At 38.4% G+C, this 13,406-nt stretch overlaps 1 protein-coding gene across 6 annotated transcripts in view; it reads right to left on the bottom strand.

Annotated features, from left to right (window-relative positions):
- LOC141766683 (copine-8-like) overlaps positions 1-13,406 on the bottom strand; it is a 95,839-nt gene that overhangs the window by 33,941 nt on the left and 48,492 nt on the right. For 5 of the 6 annotated variants that reach the window (XR_012593667.1, XR_012593666.1, XR_012593668.1 and 2 more), the window contains 8 exons: positions 11,646-11,709; positions 9,593-9,696; positions 8,529-8,633; positions 7,439-7,480; positions 6,466-6,541; positions 4,463-4,519; positions 3,159-3,220; positions 2,824-2,870 (listed from right to left, as the gene is read on the bottom strand). Coding sequence is in view for 2 of the 6 variants with exons in the window: in XM_074633728.1 (XP_074489829.1) it covers positions 2,824-2,870; positions 3,159-3,220; positions 4,463-4,519; positions 6,466-6,541; positions 7,439-7,480; positions 8,529-8,633; positions 9,593-9,696; positions 11,646-11,709 (557 nt within the window). In the remaining 4 variants the exon portion in view is untranslated. The remainder of the gene's footprint in view (positions 1-2,823; positions 2,871-3,158; positions 3,221-4,462; positions 4,520-6,465; positions 6,542-7,438; positions 7,481-8,528; positions 8,634-9,592; positions 9,697-11,645; positions 11,710-13,406) is intronic. The other variant, XR_012593669.1, reaches the window with a different exon arrangement.

Here is a 13,406-nt window from a genome sequence, read left to right as displayed (position 1 = left end):
TTCCAATTTAGCACTTGCACTAATAAGATGATGAGCTACAGTGCAGAAGACCCTCCAAGAACTTCTATCCCACTATCATAAATAAGTAAAATCTTGTGATTATTCAGAAATGATGCAGTGTCGTCAGATTAAAAAAAACAACTTTGATTTGCAAAAAAAAACCCTACTCTTTCTTGTCAATAAATGCAATAAGCTGCTCTTGACAATCAAAACTACAAACAAGGAATGATAAAAATGGTAAAAACAAAAGTCTGGCTTTAATTGTCTTTATTTTTGGCCCCAACAGGGAAACGAGAAGAGATAAAGATAAAATACATGACATCAAAAACTGTCATCACAATAGTGACATTAAAGGATAAGGCTGGCGTCTGTAGCCTTCAGCCCCAAACCCATTAGTTATTTCTTTAAAAATGGGTCAGAAATAAGCCGTTTCATTAAAAAAAAAAAAAAAAAAGCTAAGTTATTTCCTAAAACAGCTGGGCACTGTAGTTTTTAGCAAACGTTACTCATACAGGAGAAAATAGTTAATTTGTTGGGGACTATTTTCAGCTACAGATTAATACACATGTGGTGCTCTGTTGAGTATTTCCAACAACAGGACTGAGGATGTGGGATTTAATTAAAATAAACTACAGCTCCCATTAGGGCTGTACTGAATAGTTTGAAGCTTCATTTATAAGTTTTTTTCTTTGTTTTTTTTTGCATGGCCATTCATCGTGTTTAAAGACGGTATTTCTGTACAGTGGCAGCTAAAGATCAGGCTACACTAATATTATTAGTATTATACTATTTGTAGAATTAGATTCCAGTGGCGGCTGCGTACGAATGTTTCAGACTTGTGTGATCCAAACATTTCCAATGACCTCAGAGTACAGTAGGGCTGTCACAATATCAGATTTTCACTACACGATATCGTGGCCAAAAGAATTCACAATAACGATATTATCGCGATATCTATAGAAAATTTAAATAAAAATAATAATAATACTATCAGTCAAAATCATCTTTAAATTTGTTTATTGTGCGTTATGTCTCTTTTTTGGCAAATGAATTACACTCAAAATACGAGTGTAGGGAGGTGGAGAGAGAGTCTGTAACCATGACTATATACAGTATATATAAAATGATTTAAGAGAGGCTGGATTATTTACACAATATTACCATATATGTATGTATAACATGATATACTGTATATCGTCAATACCCCCTTCTCCACACTTGTAAAGTCAAAAAGTCAAAATTTATTGAAAGAAATTACATGTATGTACATGTAAATCATTTATATCATGTATTTATCCAAAAAAATATTCAGCTTCAATCCATATTTGTTGGCGTTTAGCCTTTCAAAAACAACATTATCACCGGGGTCGCTCGCCCACACAAAGGGAGGCACGCACCTGTATTAGTGGGGCGGTCTAGCAGCAATCTAACAGCACCATAAATAACATTTATATAACCACAATGACAAAAAAAATCTATTTTATTTAACTTTTTTTAGAGTGATGACATCATAAAATATGACGACAGACACAAAAACTCACTAGAAGCTTTGAATGTAGAACAATGACATCCGATCCGGCCCTAGCTCCAATGTTCATCATAATGAAGGAACATTATGGCTCATACATTTTTGATAGTTTTCTAAATAGCAATGGCGCTCGATGGTATAGAAAAATGACATATTTCAGGCTCAGGCTCAAAACGAAACTTGTTATTTGTTCTCAATTCATTGTTGTTTTTTGTTTTTTATGTTCTGTTTTTAATAATAAGGAAAACATAGAATATCGCAGATATTATCCTTTAAATCAGTGTTTTTTTAGGGAGTTTCAGGGGGTCCCCAGCAAAAAGGGAAATCAATGACAGTGTATGATTATTTCTGTCATCGGTTTCATGCACTTTCTGTAATAAAACATCTAAAAGCAAAAATCCTATAAAATGGGAGACCCTGCCATATCTAATCTAATGGGGCTCTGTGGTCTAATTTGTGTCAATTTAGGGGTCCTTGATGTGAAAAAGTTTGGGAACCACTGCTTTAAATCATGTTCATTGAATCTTAACGGACTGCTTGGTGCAGCATTATAAAATAAATAATAAGGTTGTTATAGTCTGAAACAACTTCTGTTAGTAGTTTTGCAAATATGAGCAACTGAAAGAAAAACTTCAGCATGTTGCCCGTTACCAATAAAAAAAATTTAAATAATGTAATTATACGCATAATAGCACTATTATTTCTGCCATTCTCAAAGACGGGGAGGTGGAAAACTGATTTGATGGCAGCAAAGAACGCGACCCATTTCTCCCGTGACATAATGATGTCTCCATAATTGTATTACATATATTAACTTTGTACATCATCTCTCACTAAAATGAGAACATCGCTCATCTGTGACAAAGTCTTCTGCACTGAATTGCCCGTTTTGTTTGTTGTTAAATTGTCGTCACTGACAAATGTACAGCAGTTTTACCTGTGGGGCTTCATAAACACCGACTTGGAAAAGCAATTTGAAAAGTGTGGGTGTAGTAAGTTTCCATCTAGACTGAGGCACAAATTGTACAAATTGTGGTCAATAGAGAACTTCAAACTGAGCTCAGAAGTTTAAAGTAATAGATAATGTTCAAATAATTGTTCAACTTTCAGCTGCTTTGCCATATTTTCTCTGAGTAAAAGCGTCATTAGAATAAGTCAATTAAAACTGACTGATAAGGAAATACTAAAGAGTTCACATCAAATAAAGATCAGAGTGCTAACCACCAAAGTTTCATCTGTTCGATACACTCAAGAAGGGATTTCATTGATAAAAGCAAAAGCTTTAACACACTCACCATTTGATGCCGTGAAATCAATCGCCACTGTGAAATTAATCTGAGTCCTACAAGAGAAAACAAGTCACGTAAGGAGTAACGTGGAACCATCAATCATGCTAGATTATACCACAGCATGTTTCAAAGCGTGCAGCGGCGAGCAATTAAGCAGCGGGTTATCGGCAGCTGTCAGTCTTAATATCGGAGCTGAGAGATAAACGCGGTGCAGTAATCCTCTCAGCTGAGTCTACACACAACATCACGACTGCAAGCAAGTGAATCTGGATTTAACGGTGAGAGCGATGCCGGTGCTTAATCTCTGCAGAATCATATGCGGCCATTTATTGTGAACTTACCCGCCTCGGATGTAGTCCAGGAAGGAGAGCTCGGTGTCCACGAGGCAGGACAGGAGGGTGACCTGTAGGTCGGGAAAAGTGCAGGACAAGAATCACTTTTACAGTATGAACAGAGTCTGTTAATGTAGCACCTGATTTTCAGATGAAACCAATCGTCATAATGTTCTAATTTTGTCATCTTGTGATGGTGAAAACAGGTCAGTCTGGTTAAGTGGACTACAAACTCATCAAGCACATGTATGTCTATGAGGTTTGTGTTACACAAATCTAATGATTCCTGATTCAGTGCTAGCAGCAGAACCTGCTCAGAGCATGGCCGGATTAAACTGTCCGGGCCCAGAGGCAAAACATTGCTGTTGGGCCCCTGTTGCTATACAGTGCACACAGCACACTAGTATTTTTTGTATTTATTTGAAGACCAGTTTAAGTGTACACTATATTTAGAATATTTTCTGACAGGGAATAAACTGAAAGAGAAACTTAGTTCTTTGTAGGAAAGAGTTGTCCGACAGCAAGATAAAGCGGTGAAAATATTCTAAATATAGCGTACGCTTATACTGATTATTGATTTCTTTTAGGCGGCGAAAATACATTTTGCTGCTGTAATACACTGACCATGGATAAGTACCTCGTACAACCCCACTTCAAAACACATAAACTATCCCTTTAAGACCCAAAAACCAACCAGTACTCCTACACTGGAATACAACCCGGCCCTCTGTTACAGAGTTCAGTTCAGAAACCACTTTTTCTTAGGAAAATGCATTATGTGAGCACATCATTACAAACTAAAATTAAAAAAAAGATATTAGAACTAGATTTTGACACAAATAGAAGACAAAACCACGAGATTACATAGTAATGCAGGACACAGAGGATATTATACTTCAGTATTGAGTAATCAATTACGAAAAAAGCAGCTCAAACAGGCTGAACCTGAGGCTTTTGGGGCCCCTGGATGTCTGGAGTTGGTGATGTAGCCATAATTCATGATTTTTCAGTTGTGTGCAGTTTGGATGTGTGTGTGGAACCAAATCTCATCTTGTTAAAATGAGACCATGAGACATAAAAGTGTAAAAAAAAAGAAGAAAGAAAAATAGCTCCTGTGAGGGGTATTTCAGTTAAAACCTGAGGTCACATATTGTAAACAACTGGGAAATTTGAGGTTCAAAAGTGATGTGATGTATTGTCGACCTGTCGTTTTGGCATCGCTGTTACTTCGTATTGTTACTGTATACAATGTAGAGGTTAAAAATACATTCATAAATAAATCATATGAACTCTTTATAGAAATTTTAACTCACCGTTCCTGAGTTTTGGTACTTTTTCTTCTTCTTTCCTTTTTTCTTTGGATTTAGCACCTGTGGAGAAAACAGAGGCTTGTGTTTGTTGTGTCTCAGTGAGCAGTGGGAAATCCTGACTCATGACTTCTTCTTGGTTCAATCAACATAGCAGCAAAATTAAAAAAAAAAAAAATTAGGGAATTAGCTTTGTCCAATTTCCGTGTTCATATTATTTTATTTCACGAGCCACTGCTTCCAAAGGAAGTCGGAATGAAATCATTAGAAACCTCAAACGTCTCAGAAAATGCTCACAATGCACACAGTTTTTAAAACGTGTGTCGCGGTCACGGGGATATTGTTTTGAGTTCTTGTTTGGTTTGTCTGAAAGGTATTTCAACTTACAGTATTACACTCCGACCTCACTCAACATGAGCTCTGTTGGGCCTTTTTACACTTGGCTGAAATTTTAAGTCACCACAGCTAAATTTGATGGGTGATGTCACAGACACTCCTTCACGGTTTGTCTGTACCACAGATGTGTAAAGGTCAAAAGCCTAAAAACACTTCAAAACTACACCACTATTGTAAACGATGACATTAAGACTTAAAAAAAGGTTGAGGAAGTCTGGAAAAATCTGATTTGAAAAAGGGCAGAGACTGACGAGTTTACATCACGTTCAGCAAACGTGTGGAGAGAGAACGCCCTGCTCGTCCTGCCTCTGATTCAGGTTGTGCCTCATAAGCACCTTCTCTGACTCTTGACCTTCAGTGATTTATGTTTTGCTCACACACGCAGCTGGAGTAGAAATTAATGGACCAGGTCGGCGAACTGCACTGAGCATTAGAAGAAGAGACAGAAGTCAGTCTTTTGAGGAACTGAAGCTTGCGTATTTCATCGATAGGCTATATCATCCTGTTAAATAATCACTAGAGTCCATGTATAATGGCTGACGTATTACTCCGTGTCAGCGTGTGCAGTGCAAGCGTAATGACTTGAATCGAAATATACACCAGAAGGGCAGGTTTTTATTCATTTTAAATGTTCCTGTAAGCCCTCGAAATCTACATAAAACTGCATGAGGCGGTGATGCGCTGCTCTGGAAAATGTTGGCTGTGCTCAGCCCCTAAAGGAATTTTAAATCATCCTTGTGCCTGAGTATGTGTGTGTCTACATTTTAAATTACCACATCAAGGTAATGTAAATCGATATGGGAATTTCTACAAGCAATGGGTCAGTCCTTTGCCAAAACCTGATGTACGTATTTGCCCAGTCTTGCTCAAGATCTATGTTGTTGTCATCTGACTCTACACACAAGGGTAGAGGAGGAAAGAGAGAAGTTATGTTCACATTATTGTGAAAAATGGATTTTTGCTGACTTCTCCTCCATTATGTTGTTTGTCTTTGGGGTTTTTTTTCTGACGATCCTATGCTCATGTATTCACTACTGGCTAATCAGTACCTGTGTTCCTGGAGGCAAGGTCTTCCTCGGTTGCTAACCTCAATAAAATAAATGCATTTTGTTATTCAATTGAAGTTGATCTCTTCATATTAAGCTGCTGCTAATGCCATCAGTACTGAAGCCTGTGTCCATAGCTCTCATCTGGACACAACTCTCATGAATTCTGTACAAAGAGACATGCATTGTGCAAGAGCATTATTTTAACTTTCTACATAACTTCTGACTGGATGGACTGCATGGATGGAAATGCAGATTGGTTTTTTTTTGGGAAACTTTTTGGCTAAACGATTTTTAACTTTTTTCTCCTCATGCTCTGTCAAAAAAATGCTCCCATATCACAGATTGATCTCCCCTTCATGGACCAATTTGAGTGATTGTGGAGACATTTTTGGAAAGGGAGAATATCTTCTCACTTGGTCAAAGAGCTGTCTGAGGGTTAAGACTCGGTTTTGTGATTTGTATAAAGGTCAGGTAGGTTAGAGTAAGGGAAAGGATGAGAGGATAATAAATCCTCACAAGTATGGAAGTACAAGTGTGTGCGTGTGTATGTGTGAAGAATATCACCTCATAGATGTGGAACTGTGATTGGCTTCTGGACATTTCTCTGTAGCTGGTGCTGAAGTCGCCGATAAAGTCGTGGCTGTAAAAAACGATCACACAAACGGTCACATTACCTCCCCAATGAAAAAAAAAAAACATGTTCTGCCTTATAGTGAGAAGCAGTGTAGTGAATATATAATGAATAATGAATTTAGTACAACGTACAGGAGAAATCAGGGGTATCACTAACAAGCTCCTTGGTTACCGGAGGCGTGGGCGTAGCAACCAATTTCATAATTTCATGGAGATAATCAACGCGATTGGAATCAGGGTCAGACATTTGTGAGAGCTCGGGGCAAAACGCCCTTCAAGCGGCAAAATCTGCCTGTGAAATGAACAATGAAGGGGCAAACTGTGATCCCAAATACTGGGATTTCATTTGCTTCAAAAGATAAACGCCGTCTCTATTCTCCCGACTGAATCTATGAAGTCTATCTGTCAAGAGACCGTTCAAGCGGTATTATTAATGTATATTTAAAGCAGTAGGGAGTGATGTCACATGTCGCAGTGATATTTTTCTACAGTATTTGCTCTAAAAACAAGAGGGTGTATAAGGACAAACATTTCGGAGGGTGATCTGTGACTATAATCCCAAATGTCCTTCCCTACTTTGCACATATGCTCTTGTATTTTCAGGGCAGTTTTTCTCATTCTTTTGGGAGCAAAAATGTCATCAGGCCAGAAATCATCTTAGAATGGCATGTAGGATCAATAAATGAAGAAATACTAGTCACCATAATATATAGCTCATAGGTAATTACTACATTTACTCTGCCCGAGGGCCTTGTTGCAAATCTATGTGGTGTTTATTTCACAGCAGGATGTCAATAAAATGATAATACTCTACAGATGGATGGAGCATCATTAACACACAACGCAGTGCAGACATTATCGCTGTAAGTTTAACAGGACAAAAGACAGAGCGTCGTTCCCTCACCCTCCATCTCTGTCCCAGTCGTACACCTCCACCTTAATGCTCCTGTAGGGAAAGAGAAGAGGGACGAGCGGAAGGGGGAGGAAAATCCCATTAAAAAACTAATTAGCACCGTTGATTTACAGTCTTTCTGCTTAAAAAAGCTGGTAACTGGTCCGTGGAAGGCTGGGAGGTCCTAAGTGGGCAAGCCTACGTGATGCAGAGAGGGGAGTTATCAGTATACCCTGGTGTAACCCAGGCAAAGAAGAAAAGAATTAGAAAAAGATAAAACAAAAAAAAAATAAGAATTACGAAGCACTTCACCAACCGAGGATGCCCAGTCCTCTAAATCTGTATTAGAATGAAATAATGAGTCTTACGTTGCTGTTCATGAAGGTATTGATGGGAAATATTCAATGTTTTTGAGCTGCATGTGTGTGTGTGTCGTCGGAGAACTGTTGGTTGTGTTAAAAACGCTATGCATGGCCAATATAGCATAGCACTATATTTATTAGAGGGACAGTTCAAACCCAAAATCAAAAATACATATTTTGTCTATTACCTGTCGTGCCATTTATCAATCTAGATTGTTTTGGTGTGAGTTGCCGTGTGTTGGAGGTATCGACCGTAGAGATGTCTGCCTTCTCTCCAGTATAACGGAATTACAATGGACCCGCCAACCGTGTCACTGCGCAGGAGGAAGCGTGCATCTATACTCTCGATACTGCTGGCTCACCCAGCTGAGTTAGGTGAAGTTACAGCTCAGCACTTCCTCGGGGCCAAGCAATCAGCCCTCTCTGAAAGGCCACGCGCTACGAACAGGCACGAGCCCCCGACAACGCTGCAAGGAGGGAGGTTACCGGGAGCCAAGCAACGCGCCGGTTCCGAACTGGCACACCGTGAACGGGAACTGCACTAGTACATTAATAAAGCGAAATATCGTGCTGACTGCTCCCTTAAAGACCCAGTGAAATGAAAAATACATTTTCTACGGTTTTTTTTCCTGTGTCACTGTGTTACTTGTTCTGCTATAGCTGGTATATGTCAAATATACTGTATTTATACATCCGAATCCTTAATTTTTCAGTGAAATGTTTGTGTTTGTCTACTGTACCTGTCGTAGTCTCCGTTACACAGCGCCCTGACAGGGATTTTAAAAGCCTGCCACACCGGATCCAGATTGTTCTTCACCACTTCTGTTTTGTGGCAGATGGTATACCTGAGAGTGACACATACAAAGCTGTTAACAGAGGACAAATTAACTTTAAAAGTCCAACTGAAATCACATTAAGTCCCTTTTTGCAGTCAGCATTTTTTTTTTATAAATGTATTGTTATTAGTTTTTTTATTATTAAAAGGAAGAAAAAAAAGGTATTTGGGGAAATATGGCTGGTCTCCATCTACGTAGATATTGATGTAAAACTAGCCTGCGCCATTATGAAACCAAAAATATTTAATATACATTTCTCCCTTTTGGTTTCTGCCTCCTTTTTCCCAAAGGAGATCACAGGAGATGTGATTCACAGAGCAGATATATATGTTGTAGCAGACAAAAACGACTTCAAGTGTGCACCTCCTCTCTCTGTTAGTGCAGTGTTAAAAGTATTTCATACAGCATGATCTTTGGCTGAAATAACAGCTTTCTGTTCTTTTTTTCCGTGGCACCTAGTCTGGCTCTTTGTAACCGCAGCGTGCTGCTGTTATACCCTGCGGCTGAACATTTAGGCTGCATCAGTAAATACCCAGCTGCACAAAAAGAGAATGTGTGTCTTCACTGAGACGCTGAAGTCGACTTGAATAAAAGCATCTGCGGGGCAAAGAAAGTGCGACCTCCGCACACATTTTTCACTTAACTCCATCTTATCCATCCTTTCTCCCTTTATGTCAACTCTGTCCTATTATCTCTGCTCATCCCTCCTTCTGCTGCTTTGTCCTGTTAACGTCTGGACGGCGTTAAGTCACATATACAGCACCGAGAATTATGTAACATCACATAGGCAGTTTAGACCTTATATGCTCTGTATGGGAGCTTTCTGGAGCATGAAAAATCACGAGTCTATATGCATTTCAGGCATGTTTACGTGTTGTGTTTGTGTGTGTAAAACTGAGGTAGATGCTTTTGTTTATTCAGCAAACTGACATCCACAAATACTACGAGGAAGCTGCTTGTCAACTTACGATCCGTCTTCGTTGCTGCGGTAAAAGACGAGAAAAGGATCTGATTTTCCAAAGAAGTCCTTCTTATCCAGCTTGTTGCCACAAAACTGCAGCATCACCGACTCCTGAAACAGAACAAAATATAGACGTTACACAGCCTCAGGGTAGGAAAAATGTCATACCAGGTGACCAGTTGCTATCACAACAAGTAATATGACATACTGTTGTTTATAAGCTTTAGATACAGTCAGTTATAGACACATTTTGGAGAATAATTCTGAGTCTATTTGATCTTTCTGATTTCTGTATTATCACTAATAAATGCAGGACTGACCAAATATTTCAATATTACTTATATCAATGAAAAAGATATAACAGATTGTATTTGTAAACATTGTGATATTTTCAGCACACTGAGTTCTGGGTGCTGATATTAAATTTTGATCTTCACTAGCCCGAAAACAGAAACTAGAAGATTAAATCAAGATTATCAGGCTTAATTCCACCCTTGAGCACTCTTGACACTTGCATATTAACACCACGATATCATCTTAAATCTATGATTAATGATGTGCAGGGGTTATTTTTCAATAGTTTTGTAAGTTTTTTTAAGACAATGAATTTCTCTGTGTTCTAGTTCTTAATTAAGCAATTTCCCAGGATGACTGTGAGATGAACAAAAAAGCAAGACATGATTAACTGCTATGATTGCTGCAATACATTCTGGCATGTTGTATATTGCCAGAGGAGAAATGGGTGTCTCTACAGTCTATCTTTCTTTTGTTATATTTTGGTGCACAATGGCAACTCAAGCCATCGCTCTTTCATTTGAAGGAAGGACACCAACATGTCACATTCACTGTTTGGTGTTTGAACCTAAGAGAAGAAAAAAAATCTGCTATCACACTTCACTGGAAAAATCTTGTTTTGAAGGGATGCATCTACAGGTGGCAAAAAACACCACCGAACTAGAGACCATCTTACGATGGGACCACACCAGCTACGACGCCAAATAGGGCCAGGGGCATAAAGTTGGGGGCACAAAGCCACTTCCTTTTTCCAGAAATAGCTGATTTTCTAAACAATGTCCAAATATTTGAGTTTTCTTTGGAATTAAAGAGGGATTCACATAAAGAGAGTCACAGTCTGGATCATCACAAAGTTCAACTGAGGACATTACAACAGCGTCAGAGAGTCTCCTGTGCCTTTGACTGAAAACCAGTCCTCTTAAACTGGTTGAAAACTAACACCATGAACAACAATTGATTTTCTTTTTTGTCTTCAGAGCAAACAAAAATAAAAACCAAACCCCCTCTGTGCAACAGTTACTACAAATCTGTTAAAGGGAACATAAGTTGTTAAAATAAAGCACAGTATCTGTTCTGTGATAGTACTCGATGCTTCTTCTGGCTTGCAGCAGTACAATGGTATTTTAAAAAATACACTTTTAAATAAAACATTCACAAATAATGCCTTTGGTGCATTCTTAAAGCAATACAGTATCAATGCTAAGATGCAGTGAAGGAAAGTGTTGGGGAAAATAATACTGTAGTAATGTGTACACTCAGTTGCCAGTTTATTAGGTACACCTTGCTAATGATGTCTAATACAACAATCCTGCAATTAATCCTCCCTTCATGAAGGTTATAATGTTCAGTTGTTGAAATATATTGAGTTATATTGAGAGGTATTTCTAATAATCTGTCCATCCTCTTTGATATAAATGGAAGTGTTGTATTAGAGACTCCAATAGTTTTAGCTAGGTGTACCTAATAAACTGGCAACTGAGGTTATATAATGTGCCTGTATTCATGTATGAGTTAAGTTTGTATACAATTGTTATGATTACTGCATTTTAATGATATTTATGGAAAAATGTCCTTATTACAACCAGTCTTGTGTCTCCTAGTAACTCTGAGTTTTTAGTTTAAACCATGTGGAGTATCTGGCGGGTCAAGCTTGTCACTTTGGAAGACCTAAAAACCAGACGGTTGGTCTAATTAGAGGAAAGTACCTGAAAAGTCTGAAAGTTTTACTTGAAGTGAATCATCAGGGGAACCAAACAGACTCTTACCCTGCAGTTGCTCAGCTCTTCTGCTCGCACTATGATGGTGCCACATTTCTTCCCCGGGATCCCACTAGAAGAAAAAAGAGAAAAAAAAGAAAATATTCCCTTTATATTTAAGTAGCCGGAGGCCTCAAACAACGGGTTTATGACAGGTAGGACAATGGTTTGAAACAGCAGAGTTCCAGGGAAACTCATACACAACTAATTAAAAATATATATATAGAAGCCATATTGTATTGGAGCTCATTTTTAACTTTTGCATCATTTTTTAATGTTTTTTTTCCCTCCATCTTCTTTTCATCCCATTCTAAAAACCAAAAACTTTGCTTTATTACACAACTATGTGCATTATATAACCCTGTTAGCTGATACATAGTGCTTCATGCAAACTGTATGTAACTGAAAGAGGGAAACTCTGACCCGTATTGAACTGTACATAATGTAATGGCTTGTTTACACTGTACATAGTACACATGTACATAATACATACTGGCTGCTTTTTAGTGGTTTGAGTGGTTTGATATTTATTAGTGTCATTCATTCAACTGTATATTTGTTTTTTTGTGTTCATATATATACAGTATGTATATATATATATATATATGTGTGTATTTGGGCTGTCAAAGTTAATGCGTCATTATCGCGTTAACGCAAATTTGTTTTAACGCCACTAGTTTCTTTAACGCAACTTGCAATTTTGAATTAACTTCTCGATCTTTCGGAGGTTGTAGCGGGTTTTAAAGCTAGATTGAATATACTGCCATCATATGACTAGAAAACTAGAAGTAGAACTAAAAAACCTAAGGAATCCATTGGTACCAAACGTGTCATACTAGCTTGTCGCGAAGGAGTCTAAATAAAGCTCCAAACTTGCGCTAAGTTTTGGTGAGGAAAAACTGTCATGGTCATGGTCATCCATATTGATAAATACCATAAGTCTTTTTCTACATGTAGCATTTATCCACCACAAATAATAGTTTCATGCAAACAGAAGTATTTATGACACTGATAATCAAGATTATTCTGCAGTTAAAATGTCACATAAATGCTCAAACTGAAACTTTATCAACTGAGACCCCTGCAGACCTGGAATCAAATTAATCTTCTTCGCAGTCTCTCTCGCATTTATTTGCCTGATTGCTTCGATAAATATTAATTTATGCTGAATGAATCCCTTCAAAAAAAAGAAAGGACGTCAAAATAATGTAACCACATCCAGTGACATTTCAGCTGCGATGTTTGTTTACGTCCTGAGCTGGCGAAGCGTAATATTCAGCCAATAAAGCCGAGGGAGACTGACCACTAAAAATAGACCAGATGAATGCCACAGACCCCGGGCCTGATTCAGAGCCAGGAAGTGGGAGAGATAATTTCATTTGGCTAAGCACTGTCCAGTACAATAACACGTGGAGAAACTGATGGCAAATTGAAGCGAGGCTTTGATACCCCCCCATCCCACCCCCACCCCCGTCACCTGAGACACACCGCCGTCCTTTGATGCACGGGGAGGCATTCAGTGAAATTAATTCACTGTATATGAGCAGAGAGATCGCTCAGTAAGGGGCCAGATGGGAAAATGGCAGGGAGATAGAGAGAGGGAACAAGAAAGAGACGGACGGAGAGGAGGAAGAACAGAGTCACTAGAAAGATGGATGAGAGGCTGTTGAGTGAAGGGAGAGAGAGGATGGGAACATCAATAGATGGTTTATAGGATTTTAGACTGCGATACCTTTGTGTGCTGATAATCAATACCTCACATATTTGTAA

This window comes from Sebastes fasciatus, chromosome 4 (genome assembly GCF_043250625.1).
Source record: "Sebastes fasciatus isolate fSebFas1 chromosome 4, fSebFas1.pri, whole genome shotgun sequence".
In the NCBI taxonomy this organism is placed as follows: Eukaryota; Metazoa; Chordata; class Actinopteri; order Perciformes; family Sebastidae; genus Sebastes; species Sebastes fasciatus.
The sequence above is the reverse complement of the archived record's forward strand: the minus strand, read 5'-3'. Positions and strand labels throughout refer to the sequence as shown.